This window comes from Arvicola amphibius, chromosome 13 (genome assembly GCF_903992535.2).
Source record: "Arvicola amphibius chromosome 13, mArvAmp1.2, whole genome shotgun sequence".
NCBI classification, from domain to species: domain Eukaryota; kingdom Metazoa; phylum Chordata; class Mammalia; order Rodentia; family Cricetidae; genus Arvicola; species Arvicola amphibius.
Genome location: NC_052059.1, coordinates 61,215,112 through 61,231,022, shown reverse-complemented (window position 1 = coordinate 61,231,022; position 15,911 = coordinate 61,215,112). Strand labels below are relative to the sequence as shown.

Here is a 15,911-nt window from a genome sequence, read left to right as displayed (position 1 = left end):
AACGCCATGGTAGTTAGTTCTGAATCTTCATATTTTGATATCTGTAGGACTTGTTTAAATTGATTAATATGAAATCAACATTCCTTCAGGAGATACAAGCAGATTCCCTCTATCCTTCAGTGAGTAGATCTAAGGCTCTCCTATTTTAGAGAACCTTTCCAGCAAGAGAGTATATTTGATTTAAATTTAGAGTAGACCTTGTACAATTTCCTTCATGGTCTTATCAGTATCTTCTGAAAGTGGTTGAACATCGAGTGGTAACTCCCAGCTTCTAAGTCACCTGGCCCAAGAAAGACACTCAAAGCTATTGCCAGTGGAGACAGAGGTGCTACTCATTTGTAAGGATGGGTGGTTTTACCTTCAGGTAGGAGCCAGGAAGCACTTTTCCAGGAGATGGAAATATCCTGTGTTATACATAACATAGAAAGCAAGTATCTCTCAAAGGGGGAATGAAAAGTCTTGTTGACTAAAAGTCCAATAGAAGCCTTGTCAATCAACTTGACTGGCTCTAGAATCACTGAAGAAATGAGCTTCCAGGCATGTCTGTGAGTGATTATCTAAACTAAGCTAATTGAGGTAAGAAGATCTACCCTAAATATAGGAAACACCATTCCATGGGCTGAAGTCTCAGGCAGCATAAACAGAGACAGAGCTGAGCACCAACATTCACTTTTTGCTTCCTGACTATGGACACAAAACAACCAACTTTTTTTCCTACCTCTGTCCCCATACCACCCTTGCCATGATGGACTATAAGCCAAAATAATTTCCTCCCTTGTTACCTTTGTCAGGTATGTTGTCACAGTGATGAAACAAGCCTTTACTGCTAAGAATTGGTCCCAGCAAACAGAGTCATGGATGTGATAAGCCCGACCTTTGGAACTGCTTTGCAGCATGGTGGTAGAAGAGTTTGCAACTTTGGGCTAGAAAAGTCCCCTTTCCCCCCACTTCTGTCTCTCTCTTCTGTCTTTATCTTCTCTCTCTCTCTCTCTCTCTCTCTCTCTCTTTCCCTCCCTTCCCTTCCTCCCTCCCCCCCTCTCTCTCTCTGATCTTCTCGCCTTCTTCCTTCTCCCTCTATAACCCCCTGAATAAATATCCAACCTCAGTCTACATGGCATGCCTATCCATGTGTCTGTCTCTTGACTGCCTGCCATGTCTCCCTGCCTGGGACCAGCCACCACTCAGGGATGGGCAGCTGTCTCTGCCTGGGACTGGCTGCTCTCAGGGCCCACTGCCTGCCGCCACATGGCCTGCTGTGACCGCTTGGGGACCTACAGCATTTCTGCTGCCTACTGCCGCTGGGGATCCTGCAGCATTTTTAATTTTTCCATTACAGTGGCAACCTTTCAAGTGCCCTTTTTAAGTATGTAAGACATGAAGAGGTCAGCACTGTATCACACATGTAATGAAACATTTTATAGAAAGTGGGTGGGAAGGCCCATCATTATCCAAACAGGTTGAAACCAGTTGGTTTCTGGAGCCAGTAACTGGAGAAACTAAAGAAGAAAAAAATGTTAGCAAGTCTAACTCAGCACAAAAACTTGTATCATTTGTATTTGTTGTCCCTTTAGAAAGCCCAAGTGATAAACAGCTGCACGGGGAGAAAGGGGGTCCTTGCTAGTTCTCCATAGTGTGCTGTAGCGCACATTCTTGTGTCTTCTTATCCTCAGTGGAGTTAGCTTGTGCTATTCATCCTGACCCACGTCAAAGGGAAGCAGGGCCTGTTCTGGCCTACTGTCCCCATTGCTCTGGCTCATTTTGGGTAGCTGCAGCCTCTGTTTTTGTCTCTCCTTCAGCACATATGAAGTTTCGATACACTGCTATACATGTTTCTAGTCAGATACATAGGGCATTAAAGGCATTAAAATCAATTCAAAATAGTTGCTGACAAAGCCATCGTTTAAAAACTGAAATAAAAACTGGTGGTTAAGTGAACCTTGATATTAAGATATTTTCCTAAATAGCCAAAAGTCTGAAACACAAATGAATGAAAATATAAAACATGGTTTTGTTTTGTTTTAACTCTTGTCTTAGGCTTACCATATAGAACAAAAAATAATTTTTTTCAGAACTTGGCAGGCAGCCATTTGTGGGATTTGCATGCATATATTTCCCAAAAGACAAAAAATACCATACAAAGCTTATAGATTTCTGTTAAAAATAACCACCCAGCTCTATCTATCACACACTAAGAGCTAAGAAACCAAAGGAGCTGTCCTTTTAAGAATTGTAATGAATTAATAAAATGCTGCGTGATCCCCGACAGCTGCAGTGGCAGAACTGCTACAGGTCCCCAAGTGACGACAGTGGGCCATGTGGTGACAGGCAGTAAACCGTGGGTCCGAGAGCAGCCAGTCCCACGTGGGGACTACGCAGTTCCCCGAGTGGCTGTAGTAGGCCACAATGGGTCCCACGAGGGGAGACAGACAGATGGGCATGCCACAAGACCATGCTGCAGGTCTCCAAAGGCAGCTGGTCCCCAGGCAGGGAGACGTGGCAGGAGAGAGACAGAGACATGGATAGGCACGCCATGCAGACTGAGGTTGGATATTTATTTAGTGGGTTATGGAAAGGGAAAGGAGAAAGGGAGAAGAGCAGAGAGGCAGACAGACAGACAGACACAGAAGGGGAAAAGGGGAGAAGTGGGGAGAATGGAGCGAGACAGAATCTGCCTCTTAGGGGAGAGACGGAAAAAGGAAGCAGGAAGATCTGCCCCTGCCCCTTGTCTCTTAAAGAGACAGAACAGATCATTACAACAGTAACTGGATGGGTTTACACAGTCTGAAAAATAAAAATGTACAAAATAGTTTCCCTGTGTCTCCTAAATCACATACACACACACACACATACACACGCACACACACACACATGCGCACACACACACATACACGCGCACACACACACATGCACATACATGCGCGCGCGCACACACACATATACATGCGCGCACACACACACACATGCGCGCACGCACACACACACACATGTGCACACACGTACATGAATACACACACCAAGATGAGAGCACGACACAGGCAATCACATGAAAACCATTGAGCAGGTCACAATGCTGGGCTGTTAGCTGGTCTTAGGAAGACCAATAAAAGTGAGATAGAAAGATTTGCAGAGCTGGATTTTAACGGGAAAGTTTGTTAGATCTGAACTAGCCTATTTAGGCCTCTCTCTTCTTCTCTCTCCCTCCACCTCCCTGCATCCCTTTCTCATTTTAAAATAAGTCTTCAAAGTGAATCTGTCCCTCTGTGAATAGCTTTCCTTAGGGAAGCGTAGCTACACAGAGTGAACCCACTGACCCACTCCACCATTAACAACTTGCAAAGTAAGCTTTTCCCCCGGTGCTCTAACTTTTGGAGCTTTCCTTTTTTTAAGTACATTAATAGAGACACAAGATTTTGCTAGTCCTGAGAAAAATTCTAGGGCCTTCAGAGTAAAACTCACTCTTCAAGGAACTTTCTTTGGAGAACCAAGAACTCACCTAAATATGAGGGGCCTGGGGAGTGGGTCCACACTGATTTTCCCCATAAAAACACCAAAGATGGCCTCTCAGTTTGAAAATGGCAGCTTTATATGGTTTCTAAAGCATTTTCTCAAACCAGGACTCTCATCCACCAATCTCTCCTCCAATTTGTTTTGGTAAAGGTTGCAAGTAGAACCTGCAGGTACCACTAACAAGCCTGCTTTGGTTCCCTCCCGCATACCCAATTCAAACAAACAAACAAAAAAAAAAAAAAAAAAAAAACAAGAAAAAAAATCCCTAATTGCTCCTTAACTTGCTTCTGAGCCTGGCTCTCAATTTCTTATATCAGCCTGGGAAAGGGAATGCTGACAACATATTCAGACACTGAAATACATTAGTTGCAACACAGTGTAGCATCTCTTAGTAACTATATCAAAGCAAAACTTAATCCCCTCACAACATTGTCAGATCATGTATATGTTAAATGAACTAAGGCAAAAGGACCTCTGTATTCAGATCAATCATGAAACTAATCTTTTAATTTCATTTCAAGTTTGTCTAGCAAAAGCTGTTCAGAGTTTTTTTCCAACACTTAATAAAAATACATTTAGCTATCTTCATATTATCTTTCCTAAATTTTGTAGTCAGATTATTTTCTCAACTAGAGGTCCCATAATTAACATTTAAAAGTACTAGACCCAGATCATGTTAAGAGGTATGCTTAAAATGAACATTTCAATTAATTTTAGATAAAACTGTCTAAGGTTAAAAAAAAAAGGTAGAATGTTTTTTAAATTTAAAATTTCTAAATCTTTGGATTTTAACTTTTAAAAAATAGACCCTTGGGATCTGTCTCCATCAGAGACCCAAGGCTGCCACATCGGGCTGGGAATTGTGGAGGCAGCCATGATAAGCTAAGTCTGGGCAGGGCACCCAAAGGAAGTTCTTTACTTCCAACCATTATTACCTGCCAGAGTAGAACTCGGCCATCCATAAATTTAATAAGAGGCCTGAGTCTCAGTAGTTTTTTCTGAGGCAAGACCTGGTTACAGGAGGAACCACAAACTGAGATTACCCAAACACCACCCAAGAACAGACCATTCAAAAGAAATGCCTAATATTCAAACTGCTGTAGATAGGATCACTTGCCAGTGCACCTCACCAGGACATCCCTAGACAAATGTCAGCCAGTTTGGGGTCCTGAAACTCAAAAACTCCTCTCCCCCACTTTTACTACTATAAAACCCAATTCTAATTAAGCTCGGGGCTCTCCGGATATTCCAAAACACTGAACATGCGAAAAGACCGAGTTTGCAAACTTGATTAAAATAAAGGCTCTTTGCTTTTACATATGGAACTCGTCTCCTTGTTGGCTTTTAAGGGGACTTCACAAATTTGGGCATAATAGGAATCAGTTAAGGGATCTTTATTTTCCTTCCTGTCCTCCATCCGGGTCTCTCCAGACTTAACTCCAGTCTTATTGCAGTCAACCAGCCTGAGCCCCTCTTCCCACACCACCTTTATCCCCCTAGGGTTCTGCCTGATTGCAGACCCAGGGTCCTTCTAGTTCTTCCTGTGAGCCTCTTACAGCCTCTCCTTCTGTGACTCCCCGACAATTTGCAGAACTACTCTCTACCAGGGACCCCACAGCCACCACATTGCTAAGACCCAGGTGGGCAACGACTGGATGAGAAAAAAGTAATCAATTTCAGTCAGTTAAAATCTTTGGTATATATATATATATATATATATATATATATATATATATATATATATACCAAATATATATATACCATATATATATATATATAAATATATATATCAGTTTCATGATGGCACAAATGTATGGGAACAACCAACTGAATGAAAATGAGGACATGACCACTCCAAGGTATAGATGAAGATGTTTTTATTGTAGATATGAGAGAGAGTATGCCCAGAGGTATCTGGAAGTGTCCGGCCTGAACCAGCCCACCAGAGGAGAGAGGAAGAGAGTAAGAAGAGAGGGAAAGCAGAGGAGAGAGGAACAAAAGGCCAAGAGAGCATGTGGCCAAGATGACTAGATTGATATAGGAATCAGAAGCTAGGGGAAGGGAAGGGAAGCTTGGCCCCTGGGTGGGAGAAGTTTAGGACAGGAGCAGAGTGAGAGGTGCTGGAAGGGGCCTTGTCCCAGGTTTCCTAGGGACCTGACACCAACCACTCCTTAAATTATTATTTTTGGATTGAAGGCCTAATCCATGAGATGGATCCCATATTTGACATTGCTAAAGTGGGCCAAGGATCTGAGGCAAAATAGGTACTGGGCCCAGGGGAAAATTAATTACTGTAATTCTACCACATGAACAGAGCAATAAAATGACTTTTAAGGACACATTGTATATCCATAGAGCAGAGAATCACTAGCCTCTCCTCCGAGAAACTTCTTGTAGTAGACAGTAATAAACAAAGAAATCCAAACCTGGACAATGTGTGGAGAGAGAGAGACTTTGGAGCTCTCAGCTCTAAATAAGTTGCCAGGGCTGGAATCCCAGACTGAATGAAAAAGACAGGAAAATAGCACAAACATTCATTTCTGATTCCTAACTATGGACACAGTGTGATTAGGAGTCTCCTGCCATCATGACTTCCCCTCTATAACAGACTTCACCCTTAACCTGGAAATCAAAATACAAGCCCTTCTTATTTATATTCCTTTGTCAGGTATTGTCATAGCAACAATTAATATTAGTACTAAGAGGTGGGGTTCTCATTTTGATGAAACTGATGATGTGGTTCTTAGATCTCTGGGAACTGGTTTTACAAGGAGAATACGGAAGAGTTTGAAGCTTTATGCTACAAAAGTCCTAGCATGCTGTAAGAAAGCTTCATGGGCAGATTATCTGATGATACTTAGAGATATGTCTAGAGAGATATGCAGACAGTGGAAACCTAACTTGAGGTTTCAGAAGGGAAAGGGGTCTTTATTGAGAACCAGGCTAGAAACCATTCATATTGTGCTCTGGAAATGAATATAACCACATTCTACCCATGTCCTGAAGATCTGATTAGAGGTAAATTCAACATTAATAGACGAATTTGCTTGACAGAGGAAGTCTCAACACAGGAGAGCATTCAGACTCTGAATACCATGGCCCGCTGCTGCTGTCCATTGCCCACATTCATGCCTGTGGGAGAGAGAAGACAGCTATGTAAAACGTGCCATTTTGTATGGAAAACAATAAGTTTAAAGTTGCAGGAAAGAAAGTTGAGAAATCAGTTGCAATTTTTAAAATGATTATCATAATTAAAGAGGACTCTCACCTTACAAGTACCTAGTATACTCTGTACCAGGACAGCAGGAAATGTACCCTTCAGACAAGAACCTGTTCATAAAGCCTCTAATTTGTGAAAACACTAATTCATTTGAGAAGAGAAATCCTGAACTGAAGCAAGGGAGGTTTTTGAGGGGTACCATATAGTTGCTAGGGCCAACCAATGTGTGGGAGGTCAAAGTCCCCACTGTGAGGCCCTGAGAGGCCACAGCATCATGCTGTGAAAGTGGAGTCTAAGTCTTGATGGAGAACCAGAATGTCGGAGATGTTTAGACAATGGATGTTTGTTAAGGACAGCATTAGGTATTGAACAGAGTCATCCCCAAACAGAGGCTACATTTACAGTAGGTTGTAGGGCTGCCCAAGGCTGTTGGAGCCCAGATGATTCTGTCATAAGCCTCAAACACTAAACATAAAGCTATAAGGTTTGATAACTGTCCTGCTTTGGTCTAATCTTTTCTTGTTATTCCTCTATTCCAACCTTTGGAATAGGATTGTCTACAAAGTACTACTATGTATTAGTACTTGGACATTTGTTCTGTTTGTTGTGTTGCTTTGGTTTGGGTGTTTTGTTTGACTTTATAGAAGCATACAAGTAAGAGCTTGTCTTGAGGCTCAGAAAAGATCTTGAACTTTTGAACAGTGTTGCGACTGCTAAAGACTATAGGAATTTTTAGAGATCTACTAAATGTATTTCCCACTAGGAAATAAAAATGAAAATTTAAAAGCCAGGGATAGAATGTTACAATTGAAAGTGATGAGCTCAGGTGTTATTTTCGAAAGGGATGGTAATGGTTACTCGTCATTGTCAACCTTAAATCACTATGGACTTCCAGATGTGTCTATGAGGGTTAATTTGTTCCTGGGATATCATTCAATGGGCTGGGGTTCTGGTCTGACTACAAAGGGAAAGTGAGCTGAGCATTCATTTCTCAGTATGTCGTGAGTTGCTGCACCATGCTTCTGCCACGAGTCCTTCTCTACCATAACGGCCTGTTTCCCCAAACAGTGATCCAGAATAAACCCTCTCCTCCTTAATCGCTTCAGTCAGAAATCTTGTAACAGCAAGGAGAAAAGTGCTTAGAACGGCAGCCAAAATGATTACTGAAGTTATAATTAAGACATAGGAGGAAATGAAGTTGTCCTAGAATGCACATCTGAGAAACTGCAAATTTACCAACTACATCTCTATTCACTGGGTCAGCAGAAGCCTGTTCTGCACAGATAGCAAATAACTTCCTCATGAATTACATACAAACAGGCCTGCCCAAGGATTATGTTTTTTTCTAAGACCAGGAAGCCAAAATATCATAACTGAAAACTAGTGACCTGCATATTTACTAAAAGAAGGATGCTGAGTTGGTACAGAGTTTGGTGTAGGCTTAAATATGGGAGTTCATTACAAGGGGCAGCAAAGGCATGCCATATTCTCTGTAAAGGAACCCTGCTGGCAGTGAGTGCATTACAATGAAGGCAGTAACTGGCGAGCAACAACTTCAAATAACCACATAAACAACATTGAGAAACAGTAAACACATAAGATAACTCATTTGGACACATTTATATGCAGCATGTATAGGACTGAAAATAGCATTCCCAAGTTAAACTGCAAACATTACTATGTAAATGCCACAACTAAGTCAAATTTGATAGTGAATACTGGCGTCGTAATTTGGTCTCCCTTGAGGGCACTCAAAGGAGTTAAATTGCAAGTTGCACTCTTATACAATGCCCTCCTCTCCATCAATCATTTCTGTCTTGACAACAAACACATTGACCAACCCATGTTTTGGAATTTCTCAACAACTGACTTTCAAATCCTAACAAATGTTTCTTCTCCACCTTCTTAGAAATCTCCAAAGAGTCGCTATTACCAATAAAATAATTATAAATCTAACCTCAAAATGGGGTAATTTCAATGGACATCTTTTTCTCCACAACCTGTGTCAATTCTTCCATCAAACTGGGCCACTAAAATGGAACATCAGTCAGCAAGTGTCACCAAGCACAAACTGGAATGAGCCAACAGGAAATTGGAGCTCCAACCATGCGGTGGTGGTACACACCTTTAATCTTAGCACTCAGAGGCAGGTGAATCTCTGAGTTTGAGGCCAGCCTGGCCTACAAGGTGAGTTCCAGGACGGTTAAACAGAGAAATCTTGCCTCAGAAAAACAAAATAAATAAACAAATAAAATAATAATAATGTAAAATAAAGAAAAGAAAAAGAAAAAAAATGAAGCCCCCTTTTTCTTCCCTATTGTTCCCTACTAAAATATAAGATGCTTGCTGATCTCATCTCATTGAATTATGCTTTGCTGAAGTGTGGAAAAGACCCAGGCTGCACACACTCTTGACTCTGTAAATAAGGGCCCCAGGAACAGATGTGCCCTTTCTTGCAGGATCGCTCTGCGGAAGCAAGATTTTATGAACCCAAAATATCTGCAGTTCAACTCTGATTAAAATCAGATTAAAACTAAACATATTTTTGCAAAAAATTTAGGGTTCTTGATTGAAGTACTTTTGATACTGAAAAACATTGAGTTAATGTTGCTTTGCTTGAGAACTAACAGTATAGGTCAAAGGCGAAGAGCGTGGCCATGAGCCACACTAAGTTAGATCTTCTGTGGTTTAGCTTTATGGCTCTGATTATTTGGCTTCTCCATATTGCCAGTTTAAAATAAATATGGGATAGAAAATAGCTATTCCCCGAGGTAGCCTTAGGGGACGATGTGGGCAATACTTACACACACATAGAACAATCTTTCCATAATCTTCCCCCAAAACAACACAGTCAGGTCCATAATAGCAGCAACTGCACTGTTTTCACACAAATGTCCATTCTAGTTTGCTTTCTGTTGCTGTGATAAACACCGTGATCAAAAGCACCTTGGGGAGGAAAAAGGTTGTTTCCTCTTACTGGTTACAGGACCTCATCAAGGGAAACCATGGCAGGCGTTAAAGCAGGAACATAAAGGAGAAACTGGAGGAATGCTGCTTACTGGCTTGTTCCTAGGCTCGCGTTCAATTCTACCTTTCTTAAAGAGCCTAGGCTTCAATCAGACTGTGGGTTGACGATCTCCTATTTTTTCCCATAACCTGATCATTTTTGTGTCCATCTATCATATGAATCATCTCGATTCATCCACTTTTATGCTGCGTCATTAAAGTTTAATTATTTATGGATGCCTTTCATTTTTAAAGACTTATCAAGGCCAATTTTATTAGAAAAAGTACTTACACTGTTCCAAAATCCATCAAAAACAGTAGTGTCTGATACCCAGGGCATTCTATTATTTTCAAAATCCTCTTCCTAGAACACGATTACTCTCCTGTTCCCCTGAGAAACAATGTCTGTGGAAAACTGTCATACTTATTTGTAACCACAGAGACTCATTTTGACTCGTAAGTATTACATGGATCAGTTTTCTCGTTTCTAATTTTTACAAAGGAGAAAGTGAAAGCTACATATTGGAAAATAAAAATGGGGAAACTGTTAAAGAACAGGACCAAGATGCTTCATGAAATTTTAGAAACATAGATTTCACTTTCTGAAGGTGCAGCACAAAGATAGCGGTGAAAGTTAAAACATGAATTGGACACAGTTCCTGCCCCAATGTCCAAAACAGTCAACAAGCAACCTACTCTAGCCTGAGCTGAGTTTTCTTTTTGCCAGTGAGGACAGGTCCAACCTGGACTCTGCTCCCTCTCAGGCCCTGAGACCTTGGGAATGCAGAGAACCTGTGTCTGTCTTGGCTGGGGACTTGTGCAGTAATATTTCCTTTCCTTTTCCAGAGCAGTCCTTTGGCTTCCAGCTATTTGGTGGTGTGCACTAGACCCCTTGCCTCTTCTAACTAGCGTATCACTGTTTGCCAGAGGACTCCATCCGTGAGTCAAACTCTCAGTATGATTTATGACATTAGCTTGGGAACAAGCCATATGAATTTTGAGCTCTGGGGAAAACAGACTAAGGAATTGGTTAGAACCACCTGGAGATTCTGGAGGTCAAAGTTTACCCACTTGGATAGAATGATCAAACTACAATAAAACCCAGGATACAGAGGCTCATGAAAATTTTCCCAGTCAATAAAACTGTGCTTGTTAACATACAACATAGCCAGGAGGGGCTAGCACTATCCCATCTCCAGAAACTTCAAGTTCAAAACCTTCTCAGGTGTTGCCCCATGGGTCTCTCCCTTCAAATGATTCTGATTTGTACCTATTTGCTATAGCAAAATTTTACTCTCCAATGTACTACCTGATTGAGTTTCCTGAGGATCTATTAAACCACTATAGACGGGCAGCGAACTGGTCAGAAGGCCTGGGGATACATTTAGCTAGTATTTAACATGAGGGCAGCCATATGGAGTATGGTGCTTTTAATTTGAGAAGTTTTACCTAACTTTAGATAATTGGTGTTCAAACTTGTTATGGCCATTCAGAGGGTAGTACTGGAAATGGGGCCAATGGTACCCAACACCAGTAATTCCAGCCAATCTTTCAGGAAGTCCACCAGGAGAGGTTCCTGTTCTCATCAGATGTCAGCAAAGCCTAGAGAAATTGTTGATCCTCACAATAATTGTGTAGAAAAGAGGGGCTATGGCTTTGTTCTATGCGCCTCATTATCAATTAGTATTTGAGCATTGCAAATAGCCCCTTCTGCGTAAGTATAACTATTATCGAATGAATGGTTGCTATTCAGTGGACTCCCAGGAAGAGGCCAAATGTATCAAGCTCAACAGCTCACAACTACAACCAGGAAACTGTATTTCTGAGCTGTCTGAGAAATTGTGGAGAATAAGACCAACAAACGCTCAGGAGCTGGCAGACTTGCAAACCCCCTCATGACTTAATGGGAGTGCAAGTGGCCTCTGGGGCATAAAGAGGAAAGTGTTGGTATTGTAGGGGAGATATTCTATAACAAGGTTCAAAGGTCATGGTGTTTAGGCCTCATTCTCAGAAGCTTCACACACACACACACACCTAGAACCTGAAGTGAGTGGGCAGTAGACTGAAATAGCATTTTCCCAAACACAGCTAATAGTTCTTTTAAATAACCTCCAGTCGGCCGGGCGGTGGTGGCGCACGCCTTTAATCCCAGCACTCGGGAAGCAGAGGCAGGCAGATCTCTGAGTTCGAGGCCAGCCTGGTCTACAAGAGCTAGCTCCAGGACAGTCTCTAGAAACTACAGGGAAACCCTGTCTCAAAAAACCAAAAAAAAAAAAAAAATAATAACCTCCAGTCTGAGTGTTGCCTCCCCGTAGAAGGAAGGGACACCACCTAATGCAGCCAAGCAGCTGGCAGCATGTCCCACATGGAATGCTTCGTCTTCCTGATTGCTCACCAGGACAGGCATTTCACAGCTAATTCAATTGCCATTTCCCAGGATCCACCTCCACATATGTGTCTTTAACGCTACTCCACTGTCCTAGCCCATCCTGCCCTCCAACGCCAGGCCAGTCCTCCAGGGCGTCTCTCTTCTGTGCAGAATGTCATCCCAGAATTGCTTGTGAGGCCAGGCTTTACCTGAAAGCACGCTGTGTTCTGACACTGCCACGCCCTTACACGAGCCATCCCATCTGACTCAGAAGCTGTCTTATTCATTTCTTAGTGATGAAGTCCCACCCTGAACTGTACCTACCTGAAGTCAGCCTTGTTCACCCTTAGCAAGTCTAAAACCTTACAGTGGTCACGTTAACTCTGATCTCATCCACTTGTGGATAGGTTGCAAGCACTATGCTACAATGCTGTGGTAGTGAGACATATAAGCACTGTCTGTGCAAGGAAGACTGAGCACTACGAAGGTGAAAAATAGGAGGCCGAGGGAGGGAATGGAAGGCACACTTTAAGCAGAATGGTTATTCCAGAAATGTTTCCCTCTTCTGGGAGTGGTGAATGGGTACAGAGAGATCAGTTGGACTGATGAACAATCCAATGCTTGAAAATGATGGCCAAGTTAAAAAGAGCTCCCATCTGGGAGGGGGTGTAAAAGTGTCTGGGATCATAACAACCACAGGGCAGCACTCCCATTTCCACACTGAAGAGCTTAGGTTAGAAGTCAGAATGTAATCGCTGGAACAGATGAAAGGGACCAAGGAAAATACAGTGATTTTCCTTTCCATGTAAGTGACAGCTATGTCTGAAGTAGAGGTTCTGCAAAAACAAAACAGCAGCAACAACAAAGCCTCTCCTGGAGTCTGAGTATCACAGTCTCTCCTAGCTAGCATCTGTCATCAGTAATCTCAGTCTCAAATACACGCTGATAGGCATAGGTTCTCTAAACAAACGCAACTGAACTGGAAATCAAAGAGACTCCTAGCCGTGGGCTTCCTGGGATGTATGGTACATTAGTCAGTGAAAAAGATAAGAACATAATACAGGCTGGTGTCTTGAAGCTAACAGAAATTATACCCTCGTAGTTCCAGAGGCTGAACATCCAAGCTCAAGGTGTCAGCAGGCTTGATTCATCCTGAAGGCTCTCTCACTCAAGTACAAATGCCTATCCTCCCTTTGTGCCTTCATGTAGTCTTTTCTCTGTGTGCAGTATTCCTAAGAAGTCTTTTTCTTATAAGGACACTAGCCCCATTGGATTAGGACGTCACTTTATGTGGCGTTTAAGCTTAGTGACCTCATGAAAGGTCACACATGTGAGGCGAGTGCTCTACATCCTCTGTGCTCTCAGCCCAAAAGCAAAACCTTGAAATTGCCACTGACTGGCTCCTTTGTCTCCACATTCCATCCTAGGCTTCCATGTCTCTATGAGTATTCCTCTGACTGGTTACACATCTACCAGTGCCTAATTCAGTTCTCGCTGTTTTTCATGATGAGTACAAGGGAAGCTATTCCACTAGTCTTTGTAGCTCTGGTTCAGGAACCCCTAAGTATGGAGCACATTTAACCTTTCACTCCCACTCTTTTTGTGATTGAAATTATCTATATTTAATCTCAACCACAATTTGCGGTTGAAATTACGTATATTTAAGGTGAGGTTATTATATCCTAAGAACACACTGAAGCTTGTGCCATTCACTTTGTCTATTTACTGACACTTGAATGAAGTTCTTAGGGTAAGCCCAATCTTCTCTGGGTTTCTATGATTACTAAAAACCTTATCTCATTATAAGAAGCATATTTTGATAATGGCAAATAATCCAAAGATATCCCATCAATGTCTATGCCAAGGGTTGATCATATAATAAGTGTGCATATAGATAGGGGGCAGACAAGTAGTAAGGAGTAGAGAAGAAGAATAGCAAGTGCAAATAATATTTCAGAAATGACACATAGCCGAGACTTTAGACTGAGTTTCTTTCACACCACTTGCTAGCAATGCAATAATTTGTTGGCCTGAATATTGTGTTATTACATGCTTTGGGTCTCCTAAACATAAATAGATACAAAGTAAATTCTTGGGAGATCTCTCCAAGTCAGTACACCTAACAGGCCCTGTATTGTATTGTATTGTATTGTATTGTATTGTATTGTATTGTATTGTATTGTATTGTATTGTATTATTGACAGGGTACAATGAACAGTCAACAAAGCATAACTGTCCATGGTAATAGAACACTAGTTATGGTTGCTTTGATGTTGGGAGTCCTTACATGTACATTTGTAGTAGTCCTTTAACTTCCTTAATTTTTTTAAAAGACCAATTTAATACATTTATTAAATGTCAAAAATATTTTTTGATTATAAGTTGTAGCCCACAAACATAATCAAAAACATTCTCCTGTCTCCTTCTATACTGGTCACTTACAAAGAACTTGATTTTTGTAATTCCTACGGCCGACCATTGTCTTCTCCTATGTAAATGGTCTCATGAGAAATGTTTAACTTACAAAAATTTCTTCACCAGCAGTCTCTGATGTAGCCTCTTCAAAACATCTCCATAACTCTGTGGCCAACGGTCCAGTGAATATGCCCCACTTTGACTAGTATGTGACATACACATCCATATAGTTTTCAAATGCTTTGGGGATTTTTTTAAAATGAATGACACATGCAACTTTAATTTTCTATTGTTTTGCAACAGTTATCACAAATTCAAAGCTTAAGATAACACACACTCATTGTCACACGGTTTCAGTCAATCAGGGTCTCCCGCGCTGGTTAAATAGATCCTCTACTCAGGGTACCTCAAGTCTCTAAACAGGGTATTTCCTGAGCTGCATTTTTATTGTCTGAGTGTTAGTTATGGATGAACGCACTTCCAAGCTCATTCAGGCTATAAACACAAACCATTTCTTTTAGGCTGTATCATGACCCTTTCTTTCTAGCTGTCAGTGGGAACCTGCCCTCATTTTCTAGAGGTTGCCCATACTTTCTAGAGGTCACTTGACGTTCCTTTGCAACAAGCTTCTTCACCATGACACTATGCCATTAAACCAACAACATTTTGTTCCCCTAAGGCACAGTCTTTCTGATGCAGCATAGTAAGAGTGGCATCCCACCATCTTGCACATTCTGTAGGTTAAAAGCAGGTCACAGGTCCCACTCAGGGGAGGGGGTTATATGAAAATGTGAACACTAAGAAGTAGAGTCTGTATGTCTACCCATAGTCCGTTGCCTGGTCCCCAATAATATTTATTTTTATTGCTTTTATTGAGCTATATTTTTTTTCTCTGCTCCCCTCCCTCCCTCCCCCTCCCTTTCTATCCTCTCTCATTATCCCCACACTCTCAATTTACTCAGGAGATCTTGTCTTTTTCTACTTCCCATGTACATTAGATCTATGTATGTCTCTCTTAGGGTCTTCTTTGTTGTCTAAGTTCTCTGGGATTGTGAATCGTAGGCTGATTTTTCTTTGTCTTATGTCTTAAAGCCACTGATGAGTGAGTACATATTATATTTATCTTTCTGGGTATGGGTTACTTCACTCAATATGATGTTTTCTATATCCATCCATTTGCCTGCAAATTTCAAGATGTCATTGCTTTTTTCCACTGTGTAATATTACATTGTGTAAATTTTCTTTATCACATTTTCTTTATCCATTCTTTGGTTGAGGGGCATTTAGGTTGTTTCCAGGTTCTGGCTATGACAAATAATGCTGCTATGAACATAGCTGAGCACATGTCCTTGGGGTACGATTGAGTATCCTTTGGGTATGTACCCAAAAGTGGTA

General features: G+C 41.5%; 1 gene segment (V, D, J or C); it reads left to right on the top strand.

The window, feature by feature from the left end:
• Positions 1–15,911, top strand: part of LOC119800474 — a 600,210-nt gene that overhangs the window by 396,581 nt on the left and 187,718 nt on the right. The window contains 1 exon segment of the C gene segment in view: positions 894–908. Within this exon segment, the coding sequence occupies positions 894–908 (15 nt within the window).